General features: G+C 53.2%; 4 protein-coding genes across 4 annotated transcripts; 2 read left to right on the top strand and 2 right to left on the bottom strand.

Moving 5' to 3' along the window:
* Positions 1-187: 187 nt before the first annotated feature.
* LOC116245597 (uncharacterized) lies at positions 188-616 on the bottom strand. Its single transcript, XM_031617064.1, has one exon. The coding sequence runs from the start codon at positions 614-616 to the stop codon at positions 188-190; it is 429 nt and encodes a 142-aa protein (XP_031472924.1).
* Positions 617-2,045: 1,429 nt separating this feature from the next.
* LOC116245596 (uncharacterized) lies at positions 2,046-2,621 on the bottom strand. Its single transcript, XM_031617063.1, has one exon. The coding sequence runs from the start codon at positions 2,619-2,621 to the stop codon at positions 2,046-2,048; it is 576 nt and encodes a 191-aa protein (XP_031472923.1).
* A 6,673-nt stretch (positions 2,622-9,294) lies between these two features.
* On the top strand, positions 9,295-9,943 carry LOC116245595 (VAMP-like protein YKT61). Its single transcript, XM_031617062.1, has 2 exons — positions 9,295-9,440; positions 9,670-9,943. Exons 1-2 carry the CDS (start codon positions 9,295-9,297, stop codon positions 9,941-9,943), a joined length of 420 nt encoding a protein of 139 aa, XP_031472922.1.
* Positions 9,944-19,400: 9,457 nt separating this feature from the next.
* LOC116245593 (uncharacterized) lies at positions 19,401-20,872 on the top strand. Its single transcript, XM_031617061.1, has 2 exons — positions 19,401-19,715; positions 20,687-20,872. Exons 1-2 carry the CDS (start codon positions 19,401-19,403, stop codon positions 20,870-20,872), a joined length of 501 nt encoding a protein of 166 aa, XP_031472921.1.
* Positions 20,873-22,350: the final 1,478 nt, after the last annotated feature.

Genomic DNA, 22,350 nt, shown 5'->3' with positions numbered 1-22,350 from the left:
CCTCCACTTCTTCCGCAAACGGTGCCTTTCCGCCATCTTCGAGTCGAAAATCGAGTGCAAGGAGATGCACATCAAGCGGTTGAGGCGCTTCCAGGAGGCCATCTTCAACCCTGCGGCCCTGGACAATTTAAACTGATCATAATATTATTACTATTTTTTCATTTAGGATATAAATAACATGGGTGGTTCAGGAGTTGGCGGGGAAGATGCCGAGCCCGTCCAAGTGCTTCTCCACGTCGGCGGTGATGGAAGCCACGTCCCTGTTGGCGTTGAACCTGTGCAACTTGTGCTGCTTTTCGTAGAAATCAATAACTGGCTTTGTCTGGTCGTTGAACACCTTCAGTCTCTTGGCGATGGATTCCTCATTGTCGTCGGCCCTGCCGCTAGTCTTGCCCCTCTCCAGCAGTCTCTTCTTGAGCTCCTCCTCAGTGCACTCGAAGTAGATGGCTGACTTGAGGTTCACCCACTTGGCCATCTCCTTCTCCCAGACGTCCATGTTCTCCTGGCCGCGGGGGAATCCGTCCAGCAGGTACCTTCCTCCGAAATTGCGACTCTCTATCTTTTCCCTGATGAGTTTCACCATCAATTCGCTGGAGATGAGCTTGCCCTCCTTCATGATTCCCTCTAGTTCCCTGCCCAGCTTGGAGCCGGTCTTTACCTAATCCCTGAGCAGGTCTCCAGTTGAAAGATGGACGAAGTTATATTTTTTGACTAGAATATCGCATTGGCTATGTTATGGGATGCGTACGTGCCCTTGCCGGAGCCTGGTCCTCCCAATACGAAGAGCATTTCTGCGGGATTGGGCGGGTGGATGTTGGCTTCGGTGAGTTTGTTCTTGAGTTCGGAGTAGACCTCGTCGCGACTCTTGGTGGCGTCGACCTTGATGCAGTTGTGCCTCTCCTCGAAGCTCCTGACGATGGGGAGCGTTTCGCTCTCGAAGGTGAGGATGCGTTTCTTCATGGTTTCGGGGTTGTCGTCGGCGCGGCCGCTGGTCTTGGCGCGCTCGGTCATGCGGTCGATGAGCGTCTGCGTGGGGCAGTCGAAGTAGAGCAGGTTGCGGACGACCACCTTGTCGGCGAGGCGCTTCTCGAACTCGTCCCAGTTTTCCTGGTTGCGGGGGAAGCCGTCGAGCAGGTAGCGCCGGTTTCCGTAAGTTGAAATGCTGCTTTCGATGAGCCTCACCACCAGTTCCGAACTGATCAGCTTTCCTTCCTTGATGAAGCTCTAGATGGTCCTTGCCAGCTATCCTCCCTTCTGCTGCTCCTCCCGCAGGAGGTCCCCAGTCGATAGGTGCTTGAACTTGTAGTCGCGGATCAGGTTCTAGGCCTGCGTTCCCTTTCCGCTTCCGGGGCCGCCGAGGAGGAAGAAGACGTGGGGTTTGGAGAGGAGTCCGAAGCTATCGGTTTCCTTCTACGTGGGGCGGACTGTACCTGCGAGGTGTTGCAACCCATTCTAAAATTTTATTTGGAACTGAAAGTTGTTAAAGATATGAAGTAGGATGAATTGTTAATTGAATATAATTTACAACTTTAAGGGTTTCACATTTTTGGATGATAGTATTCCAGTGCAACACCACCAACAACCCAAAGGGGAAAATACAGCGGATTTGCTTTCGGTTCGGATGGGAAAAACAGCTACTGAATCAAGTGTGGAAGGTATCATAAATAAAATTTATGAATAATAAATACTCTATTGGGCAGTCACTGCACCTTGGAGCAGTAGAGCTCTTTCACCAAGCACACAGAGTTGTCGTAGGATGTGTACCTGTGCAACTGGAAATAGTCCCTGTTCATCTCCTTTACGTCGGTGCACTCGCTCAGCTTGTTTAGGTAGTGCTACAGGGCACTCAGCTCGAAATCTTTCCCCTCGTAGAAGGGGATTATGGGAATGCCGTTGTCGATCTGCATCGCGTAGGAGTAGGCAGAGTTGTCCACCAGCACAGTCTTGGACAAATCTCTGTTTATCTTCGACAGATCCTTGATGAAGAGGTCGGTGGTCAGCTAGCGGCAATGCTGGCGGTAGAGCCGGTGATCCACCAGGACGCCCTACGGATCGAGCTCGTTGAGGATGGAGTCGGCGTAGCTCTGGTGGCTGGCGGTGAAGACGATGATTTCCCAGCGTTTCTTCATCCGCTTGAGGAAGGAAATGGCGTAGGGACGGATGTTGATGCCCACCTCAAAGGGGAAACCGTCGATGCTGATGGTCAGTTTCAGGTCGGGATTGGACTCCCCCCTCTCGAAGCAGTGAATGAGCGTCTCATCTAAGTCCAGTATAAGGGTTTTCTTGTTTTTGTTGTGCTCGGCCAGCGGAAGACTGATCTTGGCGTCGTCCTCGAACAGTCTTTCCTGGTTAAGTTTGCAGAGCCGGTACTGGAGCAGCATCTGAATGGATTGGCTGATGTGATCCATGGCTAGCGACTTCCTTTCGTGGATTACCCTCACCAGTTCGCTCAGGTAATACTTGGATTTGAGTGTGTAGGGATTGTGGCTGATGGGGCGGATGTTGTCCGGCTTGGGCATGTTGGTCGTGTAGTTGGACAGTCTGCTCTTCTCTCTGACGTGCTCGCTCTCACGCAGGGACTCTTTGGTATCGGATGAGGTGATCTCCTCCAGGCTCTGCATGGTGTCTAGCGTTGTCTTTATATCGCTGTGCTCCTGCTCGTGCTATGCCGCCCTTTTAGCATCTCTCAGCTTTTTCTCAATGAGTTCAAGCTTGCTTTTTATATTGCTTTTGCCTGGCTTGGGGAGGGTGTCTATCTTTTTCGGCGGGAGGGCGGCGAAGCTGCTGTTCTTTTTGAGGGTGTTAGTAAAGTCTATTTTGGCGAGGGAAGTATTTGAGAGGCTGGTCCTGAGTCTAAACAAGTCCTGGCGCAACTTGTGGGCGTTATCCAGTGATTTTCTGAGTCTGTTGTGCGGCCGGTAGAGGATAGCTTCTTGCTATTATTCATTAGAATCCCACAATTTCAAGCAATTCTCGTTAATCATCAATAAAATAATAGCAGCATAGTCCCCAATTACATCACGAGAAAGTCCCTCCTCCTCAGCGAAGCACGTCGGACACCCCGGTGAGCCCGCCCGCGATCAAGGTCAGGTTGAAAAGGCACATCACTAGCTATGTATATCTTTTTACGGATCCAAAAGACGCGGTTGGTGGTGGTCTTGCCTCCCTTGCCGGGGACTTTCTCGGAGATGAATATCTCGTTGATGAGTACGCCGCAGAAGCAGGTGAAGTGGCAGTAGGCGAGGACGCAGGTGAAGATGTTGGGGAGGTAGGTGATGGGCAGGACGATGGCGCAGATGTGGTTGCCGAAGATGATCGCGAAGTACATGTTCCACCCCTTCTGGTTCCACTTCTACTCTACAGCAACTAGTACCCACTCCGACCGCGCGGGATCCGCCACCGCCTCGCCCTCCTCGCGCCTCTTCCACTCGATGATCTCCTCCTCGTGCCCCCACACGCCGTAGTGGAACATCTGCAGCAGGATGAAAAGGGCGAGCGTGCTGACGAGTTCGCTGGCGATGACGCCTTGGTAGTAGGTGAACTGGTGGTAGGGGTCGGTGTTGTCGTTCAGCGGGAACATTTGAATTGATGGTGGTTAGCAGGCTATTATTAACCCCTGGGATAGCTGTTTGCGGAGAATGACGATTATTAGATCACTTCTTGCTCTTGTTGAGCGCCATCTGGATCTTCTCTTGGATCTTGTCGATGTTGTTTATGCTCGCACTGTACTTCGCTCCATCATCACCGCACCCGCCCAGCTGGCTCGCCTATCTCTTCTTGTAGTACTGCTCCTATCGTCGCGTATTTAGGCTCGCCTTCTCGGTCCGGTCCGGAGTCATCGAGACTCTGTCACCGTATTTGGTGGTCATTGATGGTTATTTGAAGTTTTCAGTTGCGTAAGGCTTGGAAATGGGGCTCCTTTACGTTGTATTGGCGCTGGGAGGCCTATAGTTGTTTTTGTTGGTTTTGATCGGAGTGAAAGTGGAGGGCCTCTCGTTGTTGGCATACTGTCTGGGAGTGTTTTGGTTCAGCAGCTCGCATTGGAGTTTCCTTATGGGACTGGAGTTCTCTGCGTTTTGGTTGAGCTGGGAAGGCAGATCAGCGTATTGCGAGCATTCCGAGATGGAGGGACGCTCATTCCTCGGCCTTTCCAAGTTGTACCTAGCTGCGTCCTCCTGGAACTGGCTGACCTGCCTTTCCCTGAAGCTTCGGTCGGCTGGCGGCTGCTGTCTGATGCTGGAGAGCGGAGCCATCGGGAAATTCTCCTTCTGGCGCTTGCTGGAGAGCTGGCTGTCGAACCTTCCCTCGTTGTGCGTATTCTTGGGCGGGATGTCGTAGTTGTTGAGGTAGTTATGGGTGGGGGTGTGATGGGGGGAAACCGGCATGGATTCCCTCTTGAAGGGGGGGTGGCGGGTGTCCTGTTCGGGATTGATGTCGTTGAGGTAGCCGTATTTCTCGCGGATCTGGTGCAGTCTCTGGTAGTAGCGTTAGTCTCTCATTCGAAAACAATAAAATATATCAAATATTATAACTTTTTATTACTACTTACACCCACAATAACCGCATAAATGTCGCCAACGGCGCAAAGCATTGGGGGATAATTCGAAAAGGAGGGCGGAAATGTTTGTGGTTTGGAGCGTTTTTGAGGAATAATGGGAAGAGAATGGAAATCGATTATTCTAAATTATATGTCGAGCCTACTAACCTCCCAGAGCGTCTTGGACGTCGCTTCCTTAGCAGTTCGGCTAAGGTAGCTGTAGCTGGCCAACAAGGAGCTCGAGTAGTCGTTAAAGCTGCAGCTGGAATTCATATCCATCCACCTGGGGGTGCCCCAGATGGCTATCCTCCCCTTCAGCGGCTCCCTCGCCAAGCAAATCCACAAGCAGCACGCTTCGCTTCACTAGCTCCACTCCCAGCAGCTCCTCAGCAGCCAAGTTCACCTCCAGCAGGAAACCGAAATGAACGAGCTCATCAAGAACTACGAGGCGAGGATCCTCGACCTGCAGCGGGTCTTGATCAGCAAGGAGGCGTAAATCGCATAGGCGACTGAGGAGGAGGGCACGGACATGCTGCCGCGAAGGGAAAACCTCAGGAAATTGAACCTTGAAGGCATTTAGAAAAACTCAATAAACAAGGCACTCCAGGATGTCAAAAGGCTGAACGTGGAAATAGAAGCTCTCGAGTTCACCCTCAAGAGCAAAAGCAAAAAATATAGGGAAAACGCCATGCAAAAACCACCACCACAACTTCCCCCTACGGAGGCAAAAAGCACGAAGAATGCCAATCTCACTGCCAAGGAAAAAGTGCATAATCTGTATCGCGATAAATTGCTGGTGAAGATATATAAAATGCTCGAGGACGAGCTGAGAAGGGAAGACGAACTCAAGTCGGAGCTGCACAGTCTCAAGGAAGATTGGGACGCCACTTCCAAAACGCATAGGCAGCTGATGAAAAGATACAAGAAGCAGGACCACTAGAAGACGAGGACTTTCCTTTCTCCCAGGAGGCCATCCAACAACCAAATGAACTTTTTAGACGAGCTCTAGAAGGCAGAGAAGCAGGCAGCGTAGGAGAATGGGCTGTTCCTCAAGGTGGACATGAACGTGGAGAAGGTGAGGACGAAGGCAGAGCGCAAGCGTCCGCTCTCCAGGGAGAGGCACAAGCTCAAATAGAACTGATTTATGATAGTGATGTTGCAGATATTATGGGATGCCAATCAAAGGTCGTAGGGCAGGTCCTCGAGGTCGTAGCACAGCACTGCTTCCCAGATCTTCGGCTCCACCTGCGCTTCTCCCTCCTTCCCCTTCCCCTTCTCCTCCGCTGCGCTTTCCACTGCCTTGGGGGCCTCCACGTGCTTGTCGCCCTCCTTGTGCTTGATGGTGAGGCTTTCCTCGATCTGTTTCTGGAGTTCCTCGACGAGGTCGGGGTGGCTGTCGGCCATGGGTTCTGGCTCCTCGAAGACGGGCGGGGGGCATTTGCGCAGGAAGCTGGCGTAGGCTGCGATGATGTCCTATCTATGAGCGGCTGTACTTCCTTTTGGAACTTGACCTCGTGGTGCTTGGCGTCCTTCTTGACCATGAAGCCGGCCAGCGACTTCTTGGCGTTGAAGATCTCCTTGTCGAAGAAGGACTCGTAGATTGGCGAGTATTCGGCAGCTGCTTTACGGGGGGTTACACTCGATGACGGCCTTGACCGCGCTGTTGCTTTCGGCCACTTCCTTCATCCTGGCGGCGAGGTTGATGAGGTGGGCGATGAAGCCCTTGCGCGACTTGTAGACGGAGTCGCCCTTCCTGATCCTCTGGTCCTCCTCGACTTCCTCCCTGATGAAGGTGACGAGGGTGCTGCCCCTGAGGACGGCGGCGTTGAGGGCGCTCTTCTCGCCGTCGGTGAGTGCGATGTCGAGGATCTTGACGATTTCGTTGTGGAGCATGCTGCTCATGGGGTATTCCCTGAACAGGCCCACCAGGATGTCGAAGAAGGCGGCGTTCTTGGCGATGATTTCGCGGCTGTTGAGGATGTCCTCCTTGAGGACGTAGCGGATGATCTCGACGATCTTGATCCTGCCGAGGCCGAACTTGGGGTGGTGCTGCGCCTTCACGTTCAGTTTCTCGCAGCTCTTCTCCACGAAGAGCTCCACCAGGGCCGAAAACTCGCTCCTGAGGGCGGGGTCTTCGGGGAGGACGAAGGGCACGCTGGTGAGGAAGGCGAAGAGGATGGGCGAGTTGTAGACCGACACGTTCTCCTGGTCGCTCATCACGTTCTTGATCACCTGCGTCACCACCTCCAGCGAGAAGAAGAGGTCGCCGAACTCGGCCACCTTGGAGGCGCCCTTGAGGTTGGCTGCCGCCTTCTCGATGACCTCGCAGACGTAGGCGGAGATGTTGCTCATGATCTAGCTAGCGCGTCCCTTACGTAGACTTCGGAGTTGAGCGAAATGCGGTCCAGCATGGCCTTGAAGAAGAGCCTGCGCTCCTCGATGCAGAGCTGGGACTCGTTGACTAGCACCTTGGTGATGAGCTCTCCCACCGACCGCGACTCGGCGTGGTTGAGGATGGCGGCGGTGAACTTTTCCTGCAGGAAATAGCGGAGGAACTTCGTTTTCCGATGCGTACATTTGCGGGTTTTTTGTTGGAGAGGAAAGTGAGGACTCTGCAGACGTAGGCTGTGAGGGTGTAGTTGACTTCTCCGTTGAAGTAAGCCATGAGTCTGTCGATCAGTGGGACCAGTTCCCTCTTCACTATTTTTTCCTGCTGTCTTTTGACCTTCACCTTCCTATACTGGGGCTATTTGATAGTTTATTCTTGCTGGTTCTTTGACTTCACCTACTCACTAGGCTCGCTCTGCTCTCCCTACGCTGTTTCTGGTTTTTTCTCCTCGCTCCCCTAGGGCAGAGCTTCGCTCTTCAGCTGCTCGGTCGTCGCTGGCTCCTCCTGCTCCTTCTGCGCTGGCGGTTATTCTGCTTCGACCCTCTCCTATATCTCCTCCTCCACTTCCTCGATCACCTTCTCGTTGGCGGTGAGCGGCTCATCGGGGAAGAAGTAGTCGAGGGCGGGCTGGCTGTCGATGCAGAGCAGGTCGCAGGCGGCGAGCGGGTACCTTGATGGCAGGATGCATACTTGTAGCCCCTTTTCTTGTCGTCGGGAGGACCCACCACGGTGATGAAGTCCACCAGTTCCTCGTAGCGTTCGTACTTCATGCTGGGTGAGGGAAAACTTACAATTCGATGACTTTGGAGTTGCTGGCGGTCTTGTACTCGTTGAGGAAGGGTTCCTCGTCGAGGAGGCGGCCCATCTTGAGGGCGGGCTGGTCGAGGAGGTCGCCGAGGCCGTAGCTGGACTGGGAGCGGAACTGGTTGAAGAGGGAGGCGAAGTTTAGCATGAAGATCCGAATATAAATGATATCTACGCCTGTGATCACCAATTTCACACCGGCCCAAAAGGGATTTAAAAGTGAGCAGGCGGAGTATCTGGACCGCAGCCAGCATTAGTATAATTTTAATTCGTGGCTATATCAGCATGAGCTTTTTGGGCAAGATAGGAGCCATAGCGGCTGCTGCTGCCGCCGTAGGGGGCCTTTTCTACTGGTAGTGATCGACTCACGTAGGGCGCACAGCTCATACAAGAAGGAGCAGGAGGGAGGACTCGTCGATGAGGCCGTCGTCGCAGTCCCGCAGAAGGAAATCAACATCCACGAGGAGCTGGCCAAGCTCAAGCAGACGATCAACCTCAACAACCCCTCCCTCGAAGACTTCAAGGCCATCTTCAGCCTCCTCACCAACTACATCAAGACCAAGACGGTGAACCTCTCCAACCGCGCCAAGGAGGACCGCAGGAAGCGCTTCCCCAAAGCCGTCAGGTTCACCCGCATGGCCGACTACTTCAGGGGCAGCTACGAGGGCATGGCCAAGCTCCAGCAGACCGTCATGCAGCTGCAGCAGGAGCAGTCGCAGATCCTCGCCAGTCTGGGACTCACGCAGGCCAAGATGGCTCAGTTCGGGCCGCAGCTCGCCCCCTTCATGCAGGAACTGCTGCTCAACACCCCCATCACCCTCGAGCAGACCAAGCAGCAGCTGGAAATCAAAATCGACTACCTGAAGGCCCACGGGGAGCGACTCATCGAGGCCCTCATCGAAATAGCCTCCACGCTCTCCCTCGAGGAGAAGCAGTTCGTCCCTCTCTTCCTCAACTCAGTCATCAGCGACGAGTGCTTCGAGCATTAGCCCGAGCTCGACAACGAGGAAATGGACATCGCCATGGGTACGCATTCAGAGACCTAGAGAAGTACAAAAACGCGATCGCGGGAGAAATCATGGAGCTGGAGCAGGTGCTGCTGCCACTGATGAACAAGCTGCAGGTGGCGCTGGTGGGCGACAACATGGGCGGCATGGGCGGCATGGGCGGGATGGGCTTCCCGGGCGACTACGAGCAGGGCATGGCCGACATGGGAGGCATGGGGTACAACGAGGAGGCCATCCAGCAGCAGTTGTAGGCGATCAGGCAGCAGGACCCGCAGGCCTACGAGCAGCTGATGGCGATGATGCAGGCGCAGATGGGCAGGTGATCACCTCACTCAATGTTTATTATCCCTCGATTATTAGCATCAATCAACAGATAAGTCAAACTGTCGTAAACTATCCCCAAAAATACTATACAATTGTCTATACTAAAAAGCTGTCATTGCTTTCTCCTCTCCAAATGCTCTGCAAAGACATCAGTATATATCCTCCGCTCTTATCCTTTTATCGTGTGAGTCCCAGGTCCAAGGGAAGTTTATAATTAATACAAATATCGAAGCATGCGCATCATTTCTCTGCACGTCCTGAAGTGGGCGGAGGAAAACTCCTTCTTCCTGAGTTCGGCCTACGACCTCGGCTTCGTCAGCTGGTACCAGCGGCCCTTCTACAAGGAAACCGTCAACTTCGGCGCACGCACTGCTGCCAAGTACGCTTTGAGCTAGTTAGTCGCACCGCACAGGGCAGCTCCCTCGCCATCCACCTTCCTGACGCGCAGGCACGATGCTATATCACTGTCCAAAAGGACGGCCTCGCCTTCGCTGCTCTCACCGATGACCAGTACCCCGAACGAGTTGCCTTCATGGTCCTCAAGAAGATCTCGATGGAGTTCGCAGTCAAGTACGAGGCAGCCATGTTCTCGAAAACCGAAAGTACAGATGGTTTGAAGTAGAGGACGAGGACTTGAAGTGGGGCAAGCTGGAGGAACTGCTGAAGAAGTACCAGGACCCCAAGGAAGTGGACAAGCTGGAGAAGCTCAAGGACGAGCTGAAGCAGGTGGAAGAGATCTGCCACAAGAACCTCAACGACCTGCTGAAGAGAGGAGAGGACCTGGACAAGCTGATGGAGAAGAGCAAGGACGTCAGCAACCTCAGTCTAGACTTCTACAAGCAGGCCAAGAAGGCAAATTCACGCTGCTGCTCCCTCTCCTGATTAACACTTATTTCATGAAGGCAATTGCTTATCTAGAGTTAGTGAGTAATCAAAAGTCCATTTTGGACATGACAAAATCAAACTTCCTCTTCTTCTCCTCCTGCTTCTGGTTCTGCGTCAGGATGGCTGGCTGCTGGTGCGTCTCCAGGTTGTTGTCGTACAGCCTCGTCAGCGAGTACCCCTTGTCCGCCGTCTTCGGGGCTATGTACTTGTTGATGCGGGCGGCCATGCTCCCCTCCGCCTTGAGGCTGCGGGTGTTGATGGGCTGTTCGGACTCTGCGCGGGAGGAGATGCCGAACTTGAGGGTGGAGGCGAGGAGGGTCCTGGCGTTGAACTTGCCGTGCGTGGGGTGTTCGTCGACGGTGTCTTCGAACTTGGAAGTGGAGGTGCCGAACATGCTCTTCTTGTACTCCTCGAGGATCTCGTTGCGCTGGTTCTTGAGCTTCTTGGTGCGCTTGAGTTCGGGCTCGACCAGTCCGCGCTTGTTGGCCCACTTCTTCTCGAGTCCCTGCAGGCGGCGGATCTCCATCTCGTGGAGGTTGTTCTTCTTGCGGAGCACGTCGAAGTCCTTCTTCATGCGGATGGTGAGCTTGTCCTCCAGCTCCTTCAGCTTGATCTCCAGCTCGCGGCGCTCCTTCTCGTGCTGCCTGCGCAGGTTGGCCCGCTGCTGCTCGGCGTGCTCCTGCATCAGCCGGTCCACGCGCTCCTTCTCGCTCACCTCCAGCTCCGACAGCTACTTGCGGAAGTCTAGCGCCTCGTAGACGCGCTCCTCCAGCGAAACCAGCTTCTCCTGGAACTGCAGCTCCTTCAGCCGGTTCTTCGGCTTTATCTTCAGGTACTCGCTCGGCTGGCCCAGCCGCGCCTACAGTTCCTGCGACTCGTAAAACGCCTTCTTCTCGAAGGCCTCTCTCCGCTCGATCATGGTGGCCTGCAGCTGTTCGAATTCCAGGTCGTACTTGGCGCAGAACTCGTCGATGCGTTCCTCGCCCTCTTGGCGGTACTTTCCGAGTTGGCTGCGATGCACTTTTTCCCTGAGGTGGTCCTGCCAGGTGGCGATGTGGGCTTCGAGTTGGCGGACCTCGGTCATGAGGGATTCGAACTTGACGTAGAGCTGGATCTGGAGGCAGTTGTTGGCGACGAGTTCGAGTCTCTCCTTGATGAAGGAGAAGATGCCGATCTGCTCGTCAGGATTGAGCGTGCCGTCCTTATCGGTGTCGAAGATGCGCATGAAGTCCTTGATCGAACTGATCCTGGTCAGACTGTACAGGTCTGCCTGGTACTACCGGAATACCACCTACAAGACCTTTTCGGTGAGGTTGGCGCCTGCCATATCATTCTTCGCCAGTGAGCCCCAGATGGCTTGGCACTTCTGGGCGCAGTTGTGGTAGGCATCAGCCTCGCGCTTGATCTTGGCGACCACTGCGGGATTGAGGGAGTCGAGGGGGTTGAGGGACTTGGAGTTAAACTCGATGGCCGAAATGGCGTAGCTGCTGTTCGATCGAATGTCCGACATCAATAAGTTATAAAATTCTACGATCACCCCTCCGCCCCGGTCAGCGCCATCGTCGACAGCAGCTTCGATTCCTGCATCTCCCGAGCCAGCGCCCCCTCGTGGAAACTCCTCCCCTGCGTCTGCTCCGGCAGTCGCGTCTGCCTCGCCTCCAGCTTGCCCCGTTCGTCGAAAACCCACTGCTTCAGGTACTTGCACTTGTAGTTGTAGCAGGTCCTCTTTTTCTGCTTCGGCAGGGGCTTCGTTTCGGTCATGGCTTCCCAGGCGTCGTTGAAGAAGTGCTGTCCTGCTCCCTTCTGCGAGAGCGTCGATTCAAGCAGAGAAGCGTTGGCTTGCCGCTTCTGCTCCTTGCCCAGGATCAGAGACTGCGCCTTCTGCCTCACGTACTGGGAGGGGGGTCGCTCGGTGGGTCGCTTGAGGTAGGAGGGGAGGGCTTCGGTGAGCTGGTAGGGGAACTGGGCGTAGCCTGAGAACTTATCGGGAAGCGGGTAGTGGTAGGAGGTGTGGGGGGCGGGATCAGGCGCGAAGTGGAGCAGCGCAGGGTCTGCTTGCGCCTACTTGTAGCGACGGTTGTGGTCCACGAAGCCACTGAAGTTGGGAGTGAACTTGGGACGAAAGGTGCCATTGGGATTGACGTGCATGGTCTGTCCCTGCTGGTCGAGCAGGTAGTACTTGCCGCGTTCGATGTCGTAGCTGTCTAGAGTGGTGGGTACGAGTATTTGTGCGGTTGTTGTGAGAAGATGCGTTTGAGGTAGGGATTGCGCTAGCGGTTCACCTTCATTATAATTTTATTCCTGCAAGGGTTTATTGATAAATATTATCGTGGGGGGGCAGCCACCGCACCAGTAATGCCCACTTTATTTTGATTTGGGCAATAATAAAATTTAAATCCACACGCACAAAACCCCCCATTACCCCCGCCGCTGCAGTCCGTGCGTTCCCAGGCCTCCTCACAGCTTGTCGTAGTGCCGCCCTCCTGCGAAATGGCTGTCGGGTGAAGATTGTTGAGTATGGGTATGGCGTGATGGGATGCATTAATGGGGATGGGTGTGGGGTGTGGGTGTGGGGGCGGGGGCGGGTGGGTGAGTGTGCGAAGTATATGGTTATAAATAAATCATTTGTTAATTTCTTGGATGAGCTGGGCAACCCGCATCTGCTGCTGGTGGGCGGCAGTCCTGACGAGCTGGAGCGGGTCTAGCAGCTGCGGCTTGGCGCAGAAGGGCAAGTTCTCCTTGTGCAGCTTGAGGATGAGCTTGCCGGCGGGCAGCGGAGTGGTCTCGCAGAGAGTAAGGGGTTTCTTCATTTTGGATTTTAATTTTATTCATAATGCAACAATAACTTTAATTTCCACCTCCCTCCGCAATAAAATTAATAATAACCAATAAAACACCCCTGCCTGCTCGCCCTCACTCCCGGCCTCCGTCCGCCGCCTCGCTTTCCACCACCTCCACGCTCCCCTCCACTCCTCGCGACCTGAAAATTCCCCTAATCCTTCCAATCTGCCCCTGTCCGCCCTCACCCGCACTCGCAGCGACCCGTAGTGTTCTTCCGGTTGGTGGACCACACCCGCAGGCTCTCCACTGCCTCCACGGCCTTGTTCTCGCCCAGTTCCTTCTCGATCGCCGCCAGCAGTCCGGCGTCAGCACAGCCGTCGAGCAGGAAGAGCAGGCTTCCTTGACGATGGGCAGGGTGGAGTAGATGGCCATGATGGAGAAGAGGTAGGTGCAGAGCGGATCGGCCAGCTGCCAGTAGCTCCAGACGTGGTCGGTGGGGGCGAAGCTGTAGATGATGCTAGCCGAGATGATCACGCCCACCGAAAGGATAATATCAGTGATGATGTGGATGTGGGCGGCTTCGATGTTGATGTTGTTGTTGAACCTATCTGGCTGCACTGCGTGTTCATGCTCATGCTAATGCTGGTGACTGCTTTCCTCTGAAGCTCTGGTGGGCATGAGTTCATCGCTGATCCTGCCGTTGAGGAGGTTGTTGGTTTCGTCGTGCGAGTGGTTGCACGCTGCAGAGTGGACGTGCAGGTGTTCTGGCGAGCTTGTATCAGGTTGCTAGTTTGCTTGCTACTAGCCTAATACTCCACGCACAGTTCTTCGTGAAGATCATCCTTCTGCTTGTGGTTGTTATTGCCGTGCCTGTGCGCGTGGGGATGCTAATGCTCATGATGCTAATGCTAATGTTCGCCATCGTGGCAGTGGTGGTGGTCGTGGTCGTCATTGTGGAGCTGCAGGTGACCGTGTTCGTGGTGTTCCTCCTCCTCGCTGGTGAGGTTGGAGGTGTGGTGGCTGTGGGAGCAGCCGTGATGCCCTCCGGCGTGCTCGTCGCTGTGCAGCACCTTCATGATGTAGCAGTTGCAGAGCAGGCCGAAACCGAAGTCCCCAGCATGATCAGCGGTTCCTCTACGATCTCCCGGTGGAAGATGCGGTCGGTGGCCTCCATGAAGAGCTCGATGGTGACCACCCAGATGATGGCGACGTTGATGAGCGCTCCCAGCGGTTGCACCTTTTCGAAGCCGAAGGTGAGGTGCGGGGGGCTGGGCTGGTGGCTCTTGTGGACTGCGTAGAGTGAGATGGCGTAGGCGGAGACGTCGGAGAGCAGGTGGAAGGCGTCGGCGAAGATGGCGATGGAGTGCGCGTAGTAGCCTCCCAGGAACTCAAGGCTCATGAAGAGCAAGGAGATGACTGTTATTTTGCGGAGCTTCGAAATGACGATTCGGTCCTATTCGTTCATTATATCAATTACAACAGAACAATACCGATCGAACATCATACTCCATCCTGCCGTTGGCCTTATTATATCACCGCCCCAGAGCCTACAGTCACCGCCTCGAGAATAAAATAAATAACTATCATCCACCCGCTAAAAAGTTAATAATGCCATTTATCCGTTAACAAGATGCCGTACCTCGTGAGAATGCGTTTTATGAGTATGGGCATAAGTTTCGGCTGCTGCTTTGTGCTGGAAATCGGTGGAACTCTTTCGAAGCCGAGCCGGAATTCAAAACATTACCGGACAAGTCAATTGGAAAACTATGTTTTTTGAAGTAAATAACGCAGAAGAGGCTAAGACAACCAATATCAAACATCAATCGTAAGCTTGCGACCCAGCTTTCGCTTTATAATTCCCTCATTTTCCTCAGCTTCTCCCCGCATGGTCTTCCTGCTGACCAGCCGTCGCTGCTTCTCCTTGTGGGCGTGGATGAGTTCTTCTGGGCTGCCGGCCACCACTTGCCTTTGGCCAGCCACTTCATGACTCGCTCTTCGAGGTGCGGCCCCTGTCGATGCTGGTTTCATTTTTGGAGCGTTAAAATAGTGAAAAACCTTCCAAACGTCGGCTAAAGGCCGATATGGTAGTCGCGGTGGGACTATCAATCGCTTTGGAAGAAGTGCAGCTGATGATTTCGAAGCTAGGAACTGAAGACATATGTAATAATTATTAATTTATTTCAATCTGCCCGAATCCATCCATCCATTTACCAGCTTCCATCCCAAATAGCATGAGCTGAACAGCAAGACTAAGTGATATAACTTCCCCCACCAATCATTTTCACTTTTGCTCTTATACTTATTTCTCCTGGTAGACTCGCGTGTAGATGTCACGACCCAGCTTCTCCACAAGCTCCCGGTTCTAGGATTGCACCGTGTTCTTCTCGTAAACGTCTTCGAAACCAAGAGGCGCCGTACCAGGCTCCAACGATGGTGCCGGTGAGTCGCTGTCGCCCCCGTGCAGCATCCCCCTCAGGCACACTTCCTCCCATTGTTCACCTTCTCGCCCTGCTCGCTTTCCCTGCGTGGTGGTGGTCGAGCATGCTCAGGAGGGCGTCGTAGGCAATGATGACGCTGTCCACTCCCAGTGCGCCAGGCCAGCCGTTAATGGCGAGCTCGTGGTAGTCCTTTTCTCTTTCCTCCACTCCGAACTTCTCGGGAAAATGGCTGGCTAGGAGCGTCCAGCAGCATTTGCGCTTCTTTGCGTAATCCTCCCAGCATTGCCTGAACCTTTGCCAGTCTTTGCCAAGGTTTTCTTTCGAATCCCTTCCCTTTCCAACGTATTCCTCCGCCATCGGTAGATAGACGGTCAGCAGCAAGCTGAGCCACTAATGGGGATGTTTGTTTTGTATGGCGAAGGAGGTGAAGAGGGCAGCCACGAAGGAACCCAAGTATCCCAAGGGATTGTGGTGCGTTATCCTTCCTGTTTCGATGGAAACTGCACCAGCTTCCCAACGTCGTTCGGCTTGTAGAAGTACAGGCCGATGCAGGCTGCCTCATCGAGGCCCCGCATCCTCCTGCGTTCTTCTCGAATCCGAGCCCCATCCAGTTGGAGCCGTCTTCCTTGAGGCGGTTGGCTCCGCGGATGCAGGTCATGCCTGGCGCCCGTCCGCTCATCTCCCGCATGCAGGCCTTGTAGTGCTTGGCGACGCGCGTGCAGATGCGGTCGAGGGTGTCGTGGGGGGAGGACTCGAGCAGTCCCCGCGCAGTGGCGATGTGCATCACGGTGTCGTCGCTGTACCTGAAGTCGGCGGGGGTGACTTCGAGCTAGCTGATGCCCTTCTAGTCGGTGATGCGCATGAGGTCGCTGTGGATCTTGGGTCCGCTGCGGTTGAACTCCCAGATGCCCTGGCGGTAGCCGATGGCGTCGCCGACCGCTGCCAGCAGCATGGTGGCCTTGAAGCGAGCAAGCATTAAATGTTTATAGTTATTAGGCAGGGCAAGAACTCGTTTTTACAGTAAAAAAGTATAGCATTTTTGACTAAGCTATCGCAGATTTAGTCTAGCTGATAATAAATCTCAACTTCATGTGAATGCCATCGTCCTCATGTGGTGCCGAAGAAACAATCAAATCGGCGTCTGACCAACTACCCATGTGAGCATATACGACGACAGCTATCGGAAGCAATAGTAGCGGTTTTGAATGATTAACCATTAACTTTTCTGTTGCCAAAGGATAAGTCTATCTTTCCAAATAGCTTATAAAAATATGGTGATTTACTCCAAAGCCCCACGCTTCAGCTTGGAGCATAAAAGGCAAACGATCATTCAATCTAAAAGGGATGATCAATCTGGGCGATTGTGAATATATGCCATTATCTTGCAAGCTTATATATAACTCAACTTATTACATCTTCTTATAATCTTTACTTAAGCTCCAAAATGTCCTTCTTCGACAAGCTGTTCGGCGGCGGCGACCAGAAAAAAAAGACTGCTGCGCCCCCGCCCCCCACCAAATCAGAAGCCGAAAAAATGCAGAGAAGAAAATCAAGATTGAAGCTGCTCTCAATGACCTGGACGTCAAGATCAAGACCTTCGAGGAGAAGGAGAAGAAGTTCGACAATAAGATAGAGATCCTGAAGAACAAGGCCAAGGAACTGATCGCTGCCGACAAGAAAAAGGACGCCAAGAAGTACGTGGAGGAGGCGACCAAGGTGCAGAAGCAGGCGGAAAGCTACACCCTCAGGAAGAAAGTGCTGGTGGACAAGAAGTTCCAGCTGGAGCAGGCCGTCATGGACATGGAGACGATCGACGCCTGGACACGGTGGGCGACCACCTCAAGGAGCAGGAAAAGTACTCCGAAAAGCTGCAGGACATCATCCTCGACGGCGAGGAGGCCAAGATGCGCCAGAAGGAAATCGACGACAAGATGAGGGACATGGTCGGCGGCGAGTCCGACGAGGAAGAAGTAGACGTAGCCATCTCTATTTAGGAAATGTTCAACGACCTCCTCAACGAAGTCAAGAAGGAAAACAGGTGAAGATCCAGGGAAACAAGAACGTCAACGTTAACGTCGGCCCGCCCAGACCAACAAAAACTCGAGCAAGGAAGTGGACGACATCGACGACATGCTGGCCAATCTCTGATCGACCGATACCATTACACTAATCATAATATCTGCCAGTGTTCCTTCATCGCGAATGCGAGGGTGGGATTGCAGCTACAGACAGTTATAATAAAATTGAATATTCTATCGAAGGTTGGAACTGCCATGAACTACAGGAATAATAACTTCCCCAGCTACTACGACAACGCGAACACCCGTCTCGGCTACTCCAACGTCTCCAAGGGACTCGGCTACTCCAACAGAGGTAAGATGCTCCCAAACAGTCCCGCAGAACGACGACCACAACCTCGGCGAGCTCGAGTTCATGCTCGAGAACGAGCGCAAGAAGTTCCGGGAGGCCAAGGAGAAGTACGAGCACGAGCTCGACAACGAACGCAAGATGCGCATCGAGTTCGAGAACAAGCTGATCAAGCTCAAGGACGAGTTCAGCCGCAAGGACGTTCCTCCTCCGAACTGGAGTTCAAGATCAACAACCTGCTCCACCAGAACCAGGATCTCTCGGTCGACAATGACCGCCTCAAGCACGAACTGGCGCGCCTGGAGGAAATCTACGGTGGAAAAATACACTAATTGGAAACCCAACTGGCAGTATAGACCAAAAACTTCGAAGAAACCACCATGCATTACAATACTGAGTTCTAGAAGTTCAGGAAGGAGGGACAGGAATACGTGGAGCAGCTCAACTTCGAGTTCGATCGCAAGCTCAAGAACCTATAGTAAAAATGCAAGGCCCTCGATGGCGCTCGCAAGGTAGTCCCCTCTTAACAAAGGATTTGACCATGGAGAACAAGAAGCTCAACGACATCCTGATAAGCAACAAGCTCTCCTTGAGGAGGAGGTGCGAGACCTTAAGAACCGCATGCGCGACGAGGAGGTGAAGCGCACCCAGCAGCTCACGCGCTCCTACGAGCAGAAGCTGAAGGTGGTCGAAGAGTCCAAGGAAGTGCTTGCGCGCAAAAACCAAGAACTGCTGAGGGCGCTGCAGGACAAGGAGAGGGAGCTGGACGAACTCGAAGGCGAGAAGAACGAGGAGAACGGCAAGCTGAGGCAGGACTGCTCGGACCTTCACCAGCAGAACAGCCACCTTAACTACCTGCTCTCCAAGCTCAAGCAGGAGCTGGCCGAAAAGGATTCCCTAATCGGCAGGTCCCTCAACGACAACGACGCCGAACTGGTGGCCCTCAAGCAGCAGCTGGAGCTCAAGCGGCAGGAAAACGCGCAGCTGACCTCCAACATGAGGGAACTGAAGGTCAACTGGAAGGAGAGCGAGGCCGACTGGGAGCGCAAACGCAGGGAACTGGTGGAGAGGCTGAACGCGCAGTAGAACGAAGCGAGGAAGTACAAGGAAGAGTACCTGAGGATATGCGAAGTGCTGAAGTCCAAGATCAACAGCGCCATCGACAACGTCTCTTTTAAGAAATGATCAAAATCATTTAAATTATATCTTCAAACCTATAAGGGCATGCACAATCTTTCCAAGGAGGCTGTTGAAGCCGCCCCAAGAAGCCTCTGAATGCCTATTTCAAGTTCAGATGCAGAAAATGGATGAGTTCAAAGACCTTCCAGACAAGGCACAGCAATGAAGGCCGCATGGGTTGCCTTGGACTAACCCACTCTGAAAAAAATGGAAGAAAATTACAAGATAGAGCTGCAGAGTATCTGGTAAAGCATTAGGAATGGAAGGCTAAATTCGGCATCAACGATGAAGATCTTAGGCCAAAGAATTACCTGAAAAAATAAGCAAACCATCCATATAGGAAACCGCAGGACTATCGCTTGCTTAGGTGGAAAAATTGAAGTAATTCAAGCAAACTGGCAACTCCTTCATGAGAAGTCTTACCAAGTATTTGACAAAAGCTCAAGCAGTTTCTTCACTCATAGCGCCAGAAGCTGAAAAACCAAAGCAATGCCTTATCAACCAAGTGCAAAGCCGCTTATGAGTAGATGTGTAACAATCTGAAGGACAATATCAATTCAATCGTCAGTTAGGGCCTCTATTCCGACGATGATGATGAATAATCCTGATGCAATCTTTAATGTTCTGATGGTATGAAGCTATACTGCTTATGAGCCAGCTAGTGATAATTTGAATTATTTTCGTGATATATGAGCCACGTCCCCGACTCCGTTGTCAAAACTCTCCCCAAAAAGCCCCTCAACGCCTACTTCAAGTTCAGAGGGGAACGCCTCACCCACTACAAGGACGACGAGGACCGCGTTAAAAAGGTCAAGGACGAGTGGGACACCATGGACGCCAAGGAGCGCGCCAAACTCGAAGCTGAGTACAAGGAGAGTCTCGAGGACTATAAGAAGGAAATGGAGCTCTGGAAGGCGAAGCACGGAGTGAGCGACGAGGATCTGAAGGCAATCAAGGGGAAGGACAAGGAGAACAAGAAGGCGGAGAAGTCCAAAGGCAGCAAAGTCGGCCAGAAGGAGGAGAAGAAGGAGGAGAGGAAGAAGAGAAGAAGAAATAGGAGAAGTCGAGGGATACCAAGGCGGACAAGAAGGAGGAGAAGAAGAGCGAGGTTTCCAAGGACAAGGGCAAGAAGGCCGGCGCACCCAAGAGCAAAAAGTGATTTTCGAACCACAAACAACATCCATCTCAATCCCTAATCAAAAATAGATACCCCCGATTCCCATATTATATCTAGGCAGCAAAGGCGTTCGCATTAATGCACTCGTGCATTTATTTTTGCACTGGTATGGGCTGTTCTGGGGGTGTGGAGTTTATATTCATATGCGCGCCCATTTGAAATATAAGCATTAGTGGCTGTGCTTCATTAATTTATAATTAAGCTATCAGATCATGCTCCGCCTCTTCTGCCTCTCGCCTCTCTTCGGCTTCGCAGCGCAGGCCTCCGCCTCCTCCAAGTACATCATCAAGAACGGTGCCTATCTGGTCGAAGCGCCCCCCAAGCGTCCCGCCAACGGCTACGCTCTCTTCGTCAAGGAATAGTTTGCAGGAAAAAATATCAAGGTGGAGAGTGCCGCCCCGGAACTCAGCAAAAAGTGGAAGCTCTACCCTGAAATCCAGGAAAAATACAACAAAATCGCCACGGAGAGGAACGCAGGATACGAAAAACTCAGGGAGGAATATGAGAAGAAGTGCGTGATTCCCTTCAAGCGCATCACCAGCGCCAGCCTCAGGCTCTCCCACCTCTTCAGGGACAAGAGGATCTCCTTCAAGTAGGGAAAAGGCATCCAGGGGGTAGGCGCGCAAGTCAAGATCGCTCTGCAGGCTTCCAGAACGTTGCAAGGCGACGAGCAATTGGAAAGCGAAGTCAAGAAGGTCAGGGAAGAACGCGAAGCACTCAAGAATGCGTTCAAGTTCCCAGTTTTCCCCTACACCAGCTACAGGCCTACAAGCTGAGGCACTCTCTCCCGCAGCCTAGAGAGGCCCCACCTACAAGCAGGATTTGGAGGCCGGCTACAACAAGGAGCTCGAGGCCTGGAAGGCTAGCGTCAAGAAGTGGCTGGAGGAGAACAAGTACGAGCTGTCCATCGACCAGTTCCTCGCCCTCTACAAGAAGGACGCCAAGGCCAAGAAGAACAAGAAGTACGAGTCCGAAGACGACTGAGATTGATGCCCTCCCAATTATCCCTCACACCCATCCCAGTAATACTGTCGAGCCCATCTTGGCAGCTTCCGCCTCAAATAAATATAACTCCTTTGGAAATGTTGGATTATTTATAAAACTAGGCATTTGAATGGGGTGCAGTGCGACTTCGATGGTGCTGTCGGCCAACAACCTCATCAACATCCAGCAGAAGCTGGTCTACCTGGTGGTCACTGGCCGCACCGAGGAACTCATCTCCTTCATCAGCCTCTACCGCCACGAAATCGACATCAACGCCGCCATCAACTTCAGGGGCGACACCCTCCTCCACTACGCCTGCTTCAAGAACAACAAGCAGCTCGTCGAGTTCCTGACCAGGAGGGCCGACATCCTGCGCACCAAGCGCAATTACTCCAAGAAGATGGCGGTGGAGCTCACCACCGACGAGGAAATCAGGAAGCTCTGCTGCTGAGACTCATTTTTATAGTATGCTATTGATCGTGCATTGGCGACCTTATTACCATAATGCGAGGCCACCACTTATACAGAAGTTTCAAAAGCGAGTAGGCGCCCTCCCCACCGCACCCTCACCGCGCTCGACGCCCTCCACTCCTCCGTCCTCCACCAGGAGAAGAAGTTCTTCGACATCGAGTACATCTTCGGCGACCCCACCGCCCTCAAGCGCAGGAGGTACCAGGCCGACCCCAAGACTCCCATCGCCCGCACCACCCGCAAGAACTGCAAGACTCTCGAGCCGAAAGCAGACATGACCACCTCCATCGTGCTCAAGATCGAGGAGGACGACGGCCTGCTCAAGATGCAGCCCGTGAAGGAAAAACAGCTGCTGCACCTGCAGAAGACAGACCTGTCCTTCAATAGGGACTCCAAGCGAAACTCCATCCACGCCCGCAAAATGACCAACAACTCCTCCATCCTCAGGAGCTACTCATCCAAAAGGGCGAGAGGGGCGCCACCGTAGAGACGAAGCCCTTCTAAGGACTGCTTTCCTCCAAAAACTCTCGAACCACCGCGAGACACGGTCGGCAGAGAGGGAGAAGCGGAGGGGCAGGGTGGAGAGGCAGGTAAGGAAGCTCTAGATCAGCGATGCGCTCGAAGTCAGCAGGGGGGCCAAGAAGGTTTCTAAGATCGAGGGCGAGGAGTTCCGCAAATACTGCTAGAAGAACGTATAGTTCGCCAAAAACGCCTTTCTGCTGAAGAATAAGCAGACGATCCGCATTTACAGGCCGTGGTCTCCCATCAACCTCGAAGATGGCTTCCTCGAATACGACTTTGGAGAGCCCGCTTGATGCCGAAACTGTCCATTCTGTCATTATTCCACATATATTTCTGTTCATAATAGTGAAATTTACCTATGCAGAAATGCCTGTCGATGGCCATCGTCGGAGGAGGGGTCTCCGGACTGTCTCTGGCAGCAGCTCTGGTGAAGCACCCGCTCCTCCACGTGACTTTGATTGAAAAATAGGCCAAACTGGGCGGCA

This window comes from Nymphaea colorata, unplaced genomic scaffold (assembly GCF_008831285.2).
Source record: "Nymphaea colorata isolate Beijing-Zhang1983 unplaced genomic scaffold, ASM883128v2 scaffold0762, whole genome shotgun sequence".
NCBI classification, from domain to species: Eukaryota; Viridiplantae; Streptophyta; class Magnoliopsida; order Nymphaeales; family Nymphaeaceae; genus Nymphaea; species Nymphaea colorata.
Note: the sequence above shows the minus strand (reverse complement) of the source record. Positions and strands in the feature narration are given on the sequence as shown.

Coding starts and splice junctions, on each gene's coding strand:
- LOC116245597 (XM_031617064.1), bottom strand. CDS start 616: ATGAAGGAGGGCAAGCTCATCTCCAGCGAATTGATGGTGAAACTCATC.
- LOC116245593 (XM_031617061.1), top strand. CDS start 19,401: ATGAGCCACGTCCCCGACTCCGTTGTCAAAACTCTCCCCAAAAAGCCC. Junction 19,716..20,686: donor AGAAGTCCAAAGGCAGCAAA/GTCGGCCAGAAG, acceptor CCCGCAGCCTAG/AGAGGCCCCACCTACAAGCA.
- LOC116245595 (XM_031617062.1), top strand. CDS start 9,295: ATGCGCATCATTTCTCTGCACGTCCTGAAGTGGGCGGAGGAAAACTCC. Junction 9,441..9,669: donor GGCGCACGCACTGCTGCCAA/GTACGCTTTGAG, acceptor CCGAAAGTACAG/ATGGTTTGAAGTAGAGGACG.
- LOC116245596 (XM_031617063.1), bottom strand. CDS start 2,621: ATGCAGAGCCTGGAGGAGATCACCTCATCCGATACCAAAGAGTCCCTG.